General features: G+C 41.1%; 1 protein-coding gene across 1 annotated transcript in view; it reads right to left on the bottom strand.

Moving 5' to 3' along the window:
- Nucleotides 1-201: 201 nt before the first annotated feature.
- PLCXD2 (phosphatidylinositol specific phospholipase C X domain containing 2) overlaps nucleotides 202-12,488 on the bottom strand; it is a 20,000-nt gene continuing 7,713 nt past the window's right edge. The window contains exons 2-4 of the mRNA XM_018556903.1: nucleotides 7,996-8,453; nucleotides 1,958-2,199; nucleotides 202-384 (exon numbers count right to left, since the gene is read on the bottom strand). Of these exons, the coding sequence (XP_018412405.1) occupies nucleotides 228-384; nucleotides 1,958-2,199; nucleotides 7,996-8,453 (857 nt within the window). The 3' untranslated portion in view covers nucleotides 202-227. The remainder of the gene's footprint in view (nucleotides 385-1,957; nucleotides 2,200-7,995; nucleotides 8,454-12,488) is intronic.

Raw genomic sequence — 12,488 nt, 5'->3', positions numbered from 1 at the left:
TTATTATATTAGTTCATAAATGAGAAGAGATTCTAGGAATCAATAGTCAAAGATGACCTTTATGTAGTAAACATGGATAATGAAAATGCAAGAAAGAGGTAGATATATTTAAAAAACCAGGAACAGCAATGGTAAGAATATTATCTTGAATCATGTTATATTCCATTTTCTCTCCACTCTGCACGCAGGGCAAATGCAATCCTGTAGGTTTAAAGAGCTCATTTTTGTTAGCTGTTGTCTTTTTTGTTTCTCAGTAGTAGATAATTTAGTCCAATTACTGTCTCTGCAAAGTCAACCAGTTCTACAAAATCTGATGTAATGATATTAACACCCACGGCACCTGGTCTCTGCATCTTCACCCAGTTCAATATCATTGGAAGATTCCTAGGAAAAAAAACAATGTTATTAAATACAAAAATTGAACTGCTATTTCCTTTCTGTTAAAATAGGCATGGAAACATGCATGCTTTGCTCTGTTATGTATTATGTAGGTTTTGGTATAAATTAGTAGGATCTTTCCCAGAATGAGTCCTGGACTAGGCTGTATTGATTGACTGCAGTCTCGTCGGTACTGTCTGGCGCCTGGATTATAAAACTAGTTGACAAGAATGACATCTACTTCAGCAGCTAAGACATTTTACATATATATATTTTAGATGTTTTCCTAGCTAGGTCCACCAGAACCTGCTTATTCAGTACTGGATGAACACTGGCAAACAAATGTACAGGATGGATTTTTCATCTAAATCTGCATCCTCCCATGCACTTTAAAATGGGACAATACAGAGCTCTCTAAGGATTATGAAGGCCAGACAGCAGAACTGCATACGTTTAGATTAAAGTAAAAAAACAGAAGTTAACTGTCTGGAGGGATAGGGGATATCTTGCTTAAGTAAACAGCAATTGCCCTGGATATTCACTAAATCTAAAGATATGGATGTACTTTAATGTCACAATTTAGATAATGATGTTTTACAGCAATGAAAGCATTGATAAGGAGGAGTTAGCCTCAATGCAATATTTGGCCAAGGTAGATATTACTATTTAAGAAGACGATCTTGCAGGACTTCTAAGGTACACACAGCAAACACAGGTTTATTGTTCATAGTGACCTTACGTATATATGTACTGTATATGTGGCATATAATCATTGCCCTTGGGTGCATATACATTCCCTCTTCTAAATCCTGCTTATTAGAGCAGTGCCTTCTGTTTACTGTGGAAAATATCATCCAGCTTCTCCTGTGCTATGCATCATATTACCATGTGATCACACATCACATGATGCAGGGCTCAGAGGAAGCTGGTTGCCATTTCCCTGGACTAAACAGCATGTGCCAACAAGTAGGGCATCATTGGGGAGTATCCAATTACCACTGTGCCAAGTTACTGCAGTGGTACAGCCAGTAAGAACTTGCCCTTGCATAGTGGAAAGCCTAAAGCACTATACCATCAAGAAAACGCAGGACATGTTTGGTAAAGAAAGGTCATACAGGTCTCCAAAGGCAGGGGCCTGTTCACAGTTCTAACTTTTGCAACTCCTGTTCTTACACTGATGGGATCTGTAGAGCCTCCTGAGAAGCTTTAGGATCCCAAATAAGACGGCTGAGGATCCCAAGACGGCTGAGGGAATCTAGTGTAACTTCACTATCACCTAGGAAAATGAGCCAGAAGCTGGTGTCTGAGAATTTGTTTTAATGTCAATGTTTTTATAAGTTTTAAGCTAGCAAATCTACATTAAGGAGGACTATAAATAAGTAGAAGTTATGATGTAAGGTAAATTAAAAGTATCCAACTTCTGAAAGATGTGTTTTGCATTTCCAATCTATAACTTTTTTCTAAAATGTTATAGTAAACAGTACAGCAGAGTTTATTTTATAGCTATCATATGAAGTAAATCAGCAAATACAAATGATCTAGGTTTACCCAGTGCAGAGGTTCACATTTTAACATTTACCTGTGGACGAGAGTATTTTTTAATCCTGCTTTCAGTCCTCTTAAAATAGTTTTAACTTGTGGGGTTAAAATAGCTTGTGATACATGGAAAGTCCCTCGCTTAGACCGTTCTCCAAGAGTTGTTTCTAAAAACTGAAGCAACTTATGAACGTTCGTTGTGTTTGCCCAAGGTGCTGGCATTTTATTTCCTGCCCATAAAAAGGGGTACTCGTTCCATAAATTGTAGTGGTAGAAAACCAAAACCTTAAAAAAAAATGAAAACATTATATAAAAACATTTTCCACATTCTGGCATATGTAAGAAAAGACGTATATAATATTAGGTGACAAAGAAGCTATGTGCACTGGAACAGTGGCTCTGAACCTGTGTAACCTCAGGACCCACATTTGTCCTAGGTCATTAAATTGCGACCCAAGTTGCGCCACACTGCAATGCATGGCATTGCTTTACATCGCGTTCTGGTGCAGGCAATCGAACTGTGGGCGAGAGGTGCGTTTGAGGTGTAATTCAAATGAATGGCAACGCAATGCACTTGCCGCACCAGAACGCGTGGTTGGTGCGATTGTGTGGTACAATGCGTTAATCGCATGGCACTATGCGATTAACGCACGGTAGTAGTGTGAACGAGACCTCAAAAACACTGATAGGCACACACAACCACAGACACAATCTCACACACTCATAAACACACACACTCAAAAAACATTTTTTTTTTTTTTTCAAGTTCCACCCAGTCTCCCTATCTTATAAGAACTTGACTGGATCCTCAGCCTGGGGTCCAGTGTGGGCTGCTGTGCTGTGACAGAGCTCCATCTATTTGTACATTACATTGTCCCTTGCGTGCCCTGTAGAGGTACCGGGAGCCAGAATGTGACATCACTCTGGTCCAAATTATCTGTGATCTACCGCACTCCAGACCAGAATCCCAATATAAAGGTGGGTGTTGGTATGACCTGCGGATGACGCTGCGTAAATCATAGAAGTATTGAAATAGTCACCCGCACTCCAAGGTCAAACATGCTGGATGTCTTTTATTCAAATGCTAGGCAATCATAATGACACAGTGCAAAAAAGAAGCATTTCGGAACCGAGTATGGTCCCTTTATTGGGCAAACACAGTGACAACCACAAGCTATTAGTGAAATAGTTACATACCCCCCTGACATGATGATGAGTTCATTATCCCGCCTAAAGTTAATTCAAATAAATGACCGTTATATCTTGATAAACATTCCGGTCCAGGCACCTCTATGTGAGGGAGCTGTAAGCAATGCATGTATAGATGGAGCTCTCTAGCGGCCATACCACCAGCCCACCCCATCCTAAGTTGATACTTGGCGATGGGCAGCATATTTTGAATGGCTGCTCAGTGCCAGAACTGACCGTGCTGCTCTAAGGGGAGACTGAGCAGCCTAGAGACTGAGCATGCCTCTCACCTAGCGCAGTGGAAGGCATGCGGCGACCCACTGAACACGGGATTGCGACCCACCAGTTGAGAACCACTAGAACTTTAGGATGAAAGCATTGCCTAGTGTAGTGCATTCCTAAGAACACACCATAATGGGCCAGAGGAGTAGTTTGATGGTGTGAGGAAACATAGAGATTGGAAGAGGAAAGCTAGGCTATGGAGAAGACACATGGGGCTGGAGGCAGAAGAAGAAAATGCTGCCCAGGAACAGAGGTACCTTGTGTTTTCCCACAATTGCCAGGCAATGCTGGCAATTTGCCAATGTATTGTAACAATTGCTGGTATATTGCTATAGTTGCTATTGCGTTGCTACAATTTACTGCATATGTGTACTGCCACAATTAATTGCTATTTGCTGCTTTTAAAATTCAAACTGCAGTGCCTACACAATTATTCGTCATAAGCATTTTTATCTTTTTGTACCATACTGTCAAAGAGCAAAGCGAGAAGGACATTTTTACTGTTTTTGAACATTAAATTGTATGATGTAAAAAAAAAGTACCAGCTATCAGAGGGGGTTTAGGAAGCAAGTTACTAACAAAATAAGGCCAACAATCAAGCTGTCTCTCATTTACAAAATCATTGTGTATCTTTGCAGCCTCTGCTCTTGCAGTCCTAAACAGATGGATTTCATAATCTTGCTAACATCTTTGACAGATTTAGCATTGCAATAGTTTAACATGTAAAACATGGTATGTTTATTATTGTTCTCCTTTGTAACAGCACAGCGAAGAATATATGAATCAAGCTGTGATGGAACATAAATCTGCCTTATACTCTGTATTATTGTTCCTGTTTTGTATTGTCTGCACTGCAACATCCCTCTACCAGAGCAAAATGTACCCTGGTCACGCAGGCATATGTGTTTGTGAACAAAGGAACCCATGTATATAATCAAATTGCTCCACGTCCTGTTTTAGATTTTTGTAAAGTTACCAAACTATGAGCCTTTGCTCATTACAGAATTTAAATAATGCCAGTGGGAAGTAGGGATCTAAATATTGCATGGAATTAGGGCCATAATTGTAAGTGCAAAAAAAATTGCCGCATTTCGCCCCGTCTAGCAATGCAATGAATTGACGTTACAGACCACAATCCAATGACATCTAAGTGTATTAATAGCCAATACTTTTTTTGTAGTTTTGAATGGAGTAGGGAAGGTTTAAAACCCCTATCATGTTTTTATGCAGTCTTGTCCCTGATGGGTAATTCCGCCCTCTCTATGGGTCCTGGTCATCACTGTTACCAGAACTGGCAGTGAGGCTAAATCGTCCAGTCAGCTCCTGCCTTGGTCCTTTGTATATAATTCTCTTATGCTGCAAGAGGCATGTCATCCGTGTCAAGGACCAAATTATTTCCTGAACGCACAATCATTCTATTGTCCTGTCCAGCAAATAGACTGAGGCAACAGACCACAATCCAATGGCATCTATTTTTTTCTGGTATACCTTGACAGGGACAGGGATCTGTCCCTCTTCTGTAACCAAATCCCTCTATCCCTCTTTCTTCCTCAGCTGTCCCTGCTTTTGATCTGATTTTTGATCTGACTTCTTTTAAAATGTGTAATTTAGCTATCAAAATGCTTTACTGCACTAGACCTTTTATCCAACATCTGAACCATTGAATTTGTTATTTTAAAAAGTAATATATAAAGGAAAAGTAGTGGTATAAAAAATACTTTTGGGTTTCACCAATCAAACTTTTTGTGCGTATTAATTCTTCATGGTCTGCACAACATGGAGAAGCGTTTCCTTTGCCTTAGTGTTATATGGTGTCTCCCATTTCAGAAAGTTGGGAGGTATGCTAATAGTGTCCATCTCTAACACAAAAAAGATCGTTATATCATTATAGCAATGATCAGATTCCTGGGGATGCCAACTCATCTCTGTAATTATTGACACATCAGAGTTATACTGCTTCAAAGTCTGATTGGATTGAGCCTCGTGTACCTCATCTGGATTAAGGCTGCAAAAGCTGTGCAATTTAAGAGTCATTAATTACAAGGATGATGCAGCAGTCCTCGTGACAGATCAAGGAACGTGCTGCTAGGGATGAGAGAAGCTGACAAACTGCATAAATACAAACTGGTAATATAAATGTCACTGTGGGTCCAAGATTGATTTTAATGTGTGAAAATATATTTGTCTAGGACAATGGTGTAGGTAATGGTGGTGACTTAAACATATGGCCTCCAGATCAACACAAATTGAACTGAAATTAACAATTAATATTATACTGTACATATTTGTTGACCATGAAGAAGACTTATTATACAATCCGAATAATATCTGAATAATATTACATGCTAATTTATCACTAAACACATTGTAACCGCCATTATTGGGATGTAATTGGGGTGATGTATGGTCATTTCCCCTAGAGGCTTTTTGCAAATGTTAAAGGAGCACTATGGGGTCAGTGCTTTTCCCCATAGTTCTCCTAAGGGTAACGGGAGAACACAAACTAGCATCCTCCCGTCACCCAAAGCTACAGCTCGCTGCATACTGAGAGCGATCTCATTGTCACACGTCGGCTTGAACTATGAGGTTGAGTGAAAATCACTCACCTCATAGTTCTCCTTTAAGCTTTATATCATTAGGGTGCATGCACCACCTCACTCCTACCTTTCCTCAGTTTTTCACTCCACCCTAGTTGTAACAGCCTTCTTAGTTTTTTTACACTCTTTCACATAGGCCCAATGGGCTACAACCCCATCCACATGAATTTACCACTGTGCTCTCCCTCCATCCCTGCAGCTTTGTGACTCCCCCACAGAGCCCCAGCCCCCACAGTTCAACTGTGTCCCCCACTGTGTGCCAATCTCCACCCACAGCTCAGTCACTTCTGCACACAGTCCTGATTCCTGCAGCTCAGATAAGTCCATCCACTGTGCCCAGATCCCCAAAGATCAGCCACTCTTCTGCTGATCCCCATGGCTCACAATATTCTCCATTCTACCCAGATCTCAACAGCCCTGACACTTTTCCACTGTGCCCTGATCCATGAAGCTCAGACAGTCCTCCACTAAGCCCCGGTCTCCACTTCTTAGTCACTCCTCCACAGTGTGTGGATCTGCACAGGTGAGCCACTATTCCACTGTACCCCAATGCCCGCATCTCAGTTAGTCCTCCAAAATTCCCAAATTTCTACAGCTCTGACACCTATCTACTGTGCCCCGATCCCTACCACTTCTCCATAGAGCCCTAATCTCCACAGCTCGTAGTATCACAAGCGAGATACATACAAAGATAAATTAACAGTTTTTGCAGCACAGCCGACAAGAAAAATTGCACAAGTGGGCTTTCATCTGACAATTGGGCAACCTTTGTAATCGACTCTGTCCTAAGTTTAAAACTCAAAGTTGGGTGTTACGGAATATGCAGCAAGCTCAGGAAAGATGTTCTCTAGTGGCTGATTGGATTGATGTCTTACAATACTCCCATAGACAATTGTAAGACCAGTGTGTTACTAACTGTAGTGCTTCCTTTCGTGATCTCCACATATTTATATAGTACACACCTTTGTGCCCAAACTGGTTTGCAGTAATACAGAAGTACTACCCTATACAAAGTGATCCATCCAATCCAAAACTATTTATTGGATAAGCTTTAGGTACTGGAACTATTTTAGGACACGACTTTCTGACTGAGCACTTCTTGGTCCTCTTATGCTACCTTAGACTGGGTTGTTTGAAACTCCCTAATCACCTTACCTATGGTTCTAACACTTAGAGAACCAGTGTTGTAACAATAATCATAGCAGTCCATTGGAATTCTATGGGGCCTGGGAAGAGAAGGGAGCCCCATTAAGGGGGCTGTTAAGGCAATATTAAAATATTTAAAAAAACATAGTTTAAAGAAGGATTATAAAGTTATTGTGTGGAGGTGTATTAACAAATATGTCATAATATAAAATATTGTGATGATCACTATTATTGCTACTACTTATAATATATTATTATTATTATTGCTACTACAAGCTTTGCTTTTTTTCCCGCTTTTTACAGATTACTGCACCACCTCTTCCTGAACTTGCTTACTGTACCAGTGGTAGGGGTTAGGGGGCAGGGCTAGATGCTGAAAAGACTGGTGCACTACGCTAGGACAGAGTTGTTTCATGGGAAATGAATGTTAAAAGTTAATTCCCTGCACTGCTACCCCCTCTAACCTAACAACTTCGGTCCACAGCGTTGGTCCCTAGTAGTGTGTGTACTGAGCTGATTATGCTGATGGCTCTCCTAATATTTGTCCTTGATTTAGACATACTTTATGTCAATATTGATTACAGGCAGGTCATGGGGGGGGATCAAAATGTTGCTATGGGGCCCCATGATCTGTAGTTACACCCCTGTACATAGTCTACTACATGATACTCTCCAGATCTGAAAGCTGGTAAACGGGTAGGCAAACTGAGCTTCTACAATTAGAGGCAGTTCTCCCTACATTGCCTGGTGCTGTTAAAGTCAGTTGTAAAGTGTCTGACACAGATCTAAAAGTATCCATGTGCCCTGACCATTACAATTAAAGCAACAAAGTGCATTGTAATTTAGTAAAATGATTCTGTTGAAATACCTGATAATTTTTTTCCCAGAGGTACTGCAATGTTATATTTTCAACGCATTCAGCTGTACAGAGTTTACTTCCAAATACTTCTTGCAGCATATTGACAAGATGCAAATGGTGCACATGTTCCATGGCGTAGAAGTGATTGAAGTCCAGCAATACAACTTCTTTGCTATGATTGTTCAGAAAGGTGTTTATTTCCGTCAGTCCATCCCATACTCGTATTCCATATAAGCCATGTATGAAGTAGATCTCTCTTCCCTCTTCTGGCTTAGAAGACACTCGTAGATCAAAATAACGAATACCTGACTCCAGCTGTTCTTGAAAAGTTAAATTCTGTGTAACAGACCATTTCTTCATCAGCTTTTTTACCAGTGAGATTTTTGCTAAGCGTTTGATTGATGCTGCCTGGTCCGGTCCAACTGGAGATTTCTCATCAACCCAAAAGCTGAAGGAATCGTGTGATCCTAAAACATAACACATTTCAAACTACATATAATATCTCTCAGCAAGAGAATCATAATAGTAATGCAGCAGAGCAGTTAAGTGTAAGATAAAAACAAAACACAGTGAGTGGGATTAGACAAAAACTGGAGCAGCTGTGCAGGGCAACCATTTAGCTTCTCTTTTTTATTTTGAAGTCTTAACTGAACAAACTGAAGAGAGAAGCGGATTGGTTGCCATGCACAGCTGCTCCAGTTTTGATAAGTTCCCCCCAGTAACTTTAAATGAGTAGCTCCCACTTTTTCTGTCAAATTTAGGCCAAAAAAAATAAAAATATTATTTTTTTATGAAAGTGGAAGTGAAATAATACTGCTTTCTATGAAAGAACGGACTATAATTTTTTTCTGCCTTAAAAGCTTGCTGCCTGTCAGCAATTTTGTTTTCCTGTACACATGAGCAGCACAGTGCACAGCCTTGGCATGCCAAGATGAAGTGACTCCCGTGCGCAAGCACAGGAGATACGTCATCAGGGCTCAGCCAATTAATCAGATGAGGAATCATAACCCAGAAGAAAACTGGGACAAAGATGGGTGTGCTGGCGAGAGAGGGGTGCAGTGATGGAGAGGGTTGCTTTGGCAGTTAAGACTTCCATAATATGCTGTGCATACATTGTGACAAAATGCTTCACAGGCCTTTTTTTCCCCTTACTTAACTTTCACTTTAATACTGATCTCAAAGTCCCCTTCCCCCACTCCCTATTCTCTTTTCTATCTTCTTCTGTTTACAGAAGGCAGGGTCCTTCTTTGGGTGTCCACTGCCTGCGTTAAATGGACACCCATGTCCAGCACCAGGGTTTTCTCATTACTCATAAAAGAGTCTGAAGGAGAGGATGTCAGTATGCGGGGACTGTCGGGGAAGAACCTGCGAGGACACATCTGCAGTGCAGCATTACCTGCCCCCAACACCATGAAATGGCATAGGCACGGGATCCAGATGATGGACTTGTGTATATGCAAGGCTCCACAATGTGGTGATGATAAACCTTCCCCCCTCCCTTCCCAAAAAAAAAAACAGGCCCATACTCCTGCATTTGCATCTGTGGAAATGAGCCCTAAAATTATTTTATTTTCACAGAAACAGATGTGTCATCTCTGGTTTGATCAGTTGTATGGTGAAACCAAACAAAGGAACAAATGTGTAACAATGTTCCAGCTCAGTCCTTTGTGTTAATAAAATAAAAAATATATTGGGAGTACCCTTAAAGATGCAGTAGGTGAACATCCTGTAATTATATGAATGATGTAAGGTTACCTAAAGCCAAAATGTTATCAGCCAGTGAACTACATGTACATTGCCCATATGCTCTGAGAATAAATCTGGATTCATTGAGCGTCAAGTGGTGATTAGCAGAAAATTGGAAGCTAATCTTCTAGATCTAGTGCAGCAGGGCAAGGAGCTCACAAATGTCAGGCTTTCAAAATCACATTAGGAACAACCAGCGCAGCATGCAAGGAAACTTACGGTATATTGAGGAAGTGTGAAACCTGCCATTGCCTTCTAAAAATGCTAGATTATTGGGTGTCATATTGTTTTGATAGCTTCAATGCTTTGAATAATGAATCTCACCAAGACCTGACTCCACATGGACTTTTAGTCTAAATGCATCTCCCGGGCCAGTGACTTAGAAAGTACTGCAGCCAGATTTTAAAGCGCAATTGAACTTTCAGTTAAAATGAGCTATATACCTTCTGTGACTGAAAACAAAAGGTCTGCAAAGTCTTACAGAGTAGAAAAGCCTGTATCCTGCCATCAGCTGCAGAGAAGGACCTTTGCTCTCTGTGGGGAAGCAGTAATCTCTTTGCAGAGGTCCCACACACCCCCTACTGAGTCAGAGCCAGACATCTCAAATCAGTGGAGAGCATGAGCTTTGCTGATTGCAGAGCTATAGGTCTGACTCAGCAGAGGGGCATCTCTGACCTCTGCAATGAGACCACTGCTCTCACACAGTTAGCAATGGTCCTACTCTGCCGCTGCTGGAAGAACACAGGCTTTTATATTTGGGCTGTGGCTGCTGTAGAAAGAAGACAAATGGTTACACATTAGACACCCTTATTTGATGCTCCTGGAATGTGTTTAGCTGATCTGAATTAAAAGTTAAATTGGGCTATAAGAAGAGCAATGACAGATCCCTCATTTCACTAACTACAGGTTTCTTTTAAGAAAGATATGGACCCAAACAAATTCAATTTTGTTGTTAAAAAGGGTGGTAGCAGCAGGCTTTGATTAAATCCAGACTTGCCCCTGTAGCCCTGCTTTTAGGATGCAGAACCATGACATCCCCGTGGCCATCCTTTTTTCTTTTTTTGTTGGTTCTGGCAAATAGCTACAGATTAATTAAAAAAGAACTCTGGGCAAAACTTGTATTAACCCTTGCAGTTGTGCCTCCCCCACACTGCAAAGGTTAACTGTTCATTTTTGTCTAGGTGCTTAAAAAAATTATACTCACCCGAACAACTGAGCTGGCTCCCTGCTTTTCTGGCCTCTGAAGCCTGTCTCCTCCTACACTGCAGAATTGGAATGTTCTTCAGTGTACACATGTCTATACACAGTGCATAGAACCTGATGATTTACCGATCTTAGACCGCTGCAGAGGAAGGGGGAGAGAGGCTGAAAGGATCTGTCTAAAGGTGGCCATACACTCTACAACCATCGCAAGACTTTAGTCTTGCGATGGTTGTACAGGGATTTAAAAAAACGTACGATCTGCCTATCTTGGACAGGCAGATCGCACTCTCGATCATCGCAAGCCCGCGTACAGTAGAAACGGTCGCACGTCTCCGTTCACACTGCTCGATTATCGTACGAAAAACCGATCGCATACGATACAAGACTTTAGTCTTGCGATGGTTGTACAGGGATTAAAAAAACGTACGATCTGCCTATCTTGGACAGGCAGATCGCACTCTCGATCATCGCAAGCCCGCCCCCCTGAGGGGCGGGCTTCCGATGACCGCAATGCTGAAGGTGCCCTTTAAGGTGCCCATACACTGCACGATTATCGTACGATAATCGTATGCGACCGGGAGTCGTACGATTCTCGGCTGGTTAGAACCGTGCTCGGAAGACAAATGCCGAACGGGCTGGTGTGCGCACGCGCACACTGCCCGTTCAGCATTGCGGTCATCGGAAGCCCGCCCCTCAGGGGGGCGGGCTTGCGATGATCGAGAGTGCGATCTGCCTGTCCAAGATAGGCAGATCGTACGTTTTTTTAATCCCTGTACAACCATCGCAAGACTAAAGTCTTGCGATGGTTGTAGAGTGTATGGCCACCTTTAGAACAAGCCGACTGCGTGGTTCAGGTGAGTAACTTTTTTTTTTAGCACCTAGACAAAAAAACAAGCAGTTTTGCCTGGAGTTTTTCTTTAAACCCTTAATGACGGAGACAATTGTCACAGTTCTGAACGTAAACAAAACATAGAATTTGAGTTATATGTCTGTCCAGCCATAATTTACCTCTTTCACATTAAATGCACCCAGACGTATTATATATTGTTTCTTAGAGGACAAATAGGGCTTTTGTTTGACATCAAATATTTATAAATGAACTGTAATTATATATTAATAAAGTCTAATCAATTGTGAGAAATTAAGACATTTTCATTTTGTTCCAAACATGCACACACACACTTTATTGTGAATATCATAATACTGATATGTGTTACTGCAATAAAACACCTTTAATTGGATTCTACAATGTCCCATGAGTACATCACCACCCTTAGAAGCTTATACTTTCATCTGTGCTTTTCACACACATCAATTCCAATTTCACAGGATATTTCATAACCCTTATATGTCTTACTGTAAAAAAAAAAGCCCCTATATTTGTAATTAGCAATGTCTAACGACTATAACGGTACCCCCATGTACTGGTTATACAGATTTTTTTTTAAGCTACGGGGCCGAATATATATTGCATACCCATTTCAAAACTTGTACATTTGAAACATTGATTTACTGGGTCTAGGTCACCTTTGAAATTATCGATTAGTTTATTA

This window comes from Nanorana parkeri, unplaced genomic scaffold (genome assembly GCF_000935625.1).
Source record: "Nanorana parkeri isolate BGI_ZX_2015 unplaced genomic scaffold, ASM93562v1 scaffold257, whole genome shotgun sequence".
NCBI lineage: Eukaryota > Metazoa > Chordata > Amphibia > Anura > Dicroglossidae > Nanorana > Nanorana parkeri.
This window is presented reverse-complemented; position numbering and strand designations above follow the sequence as displayed.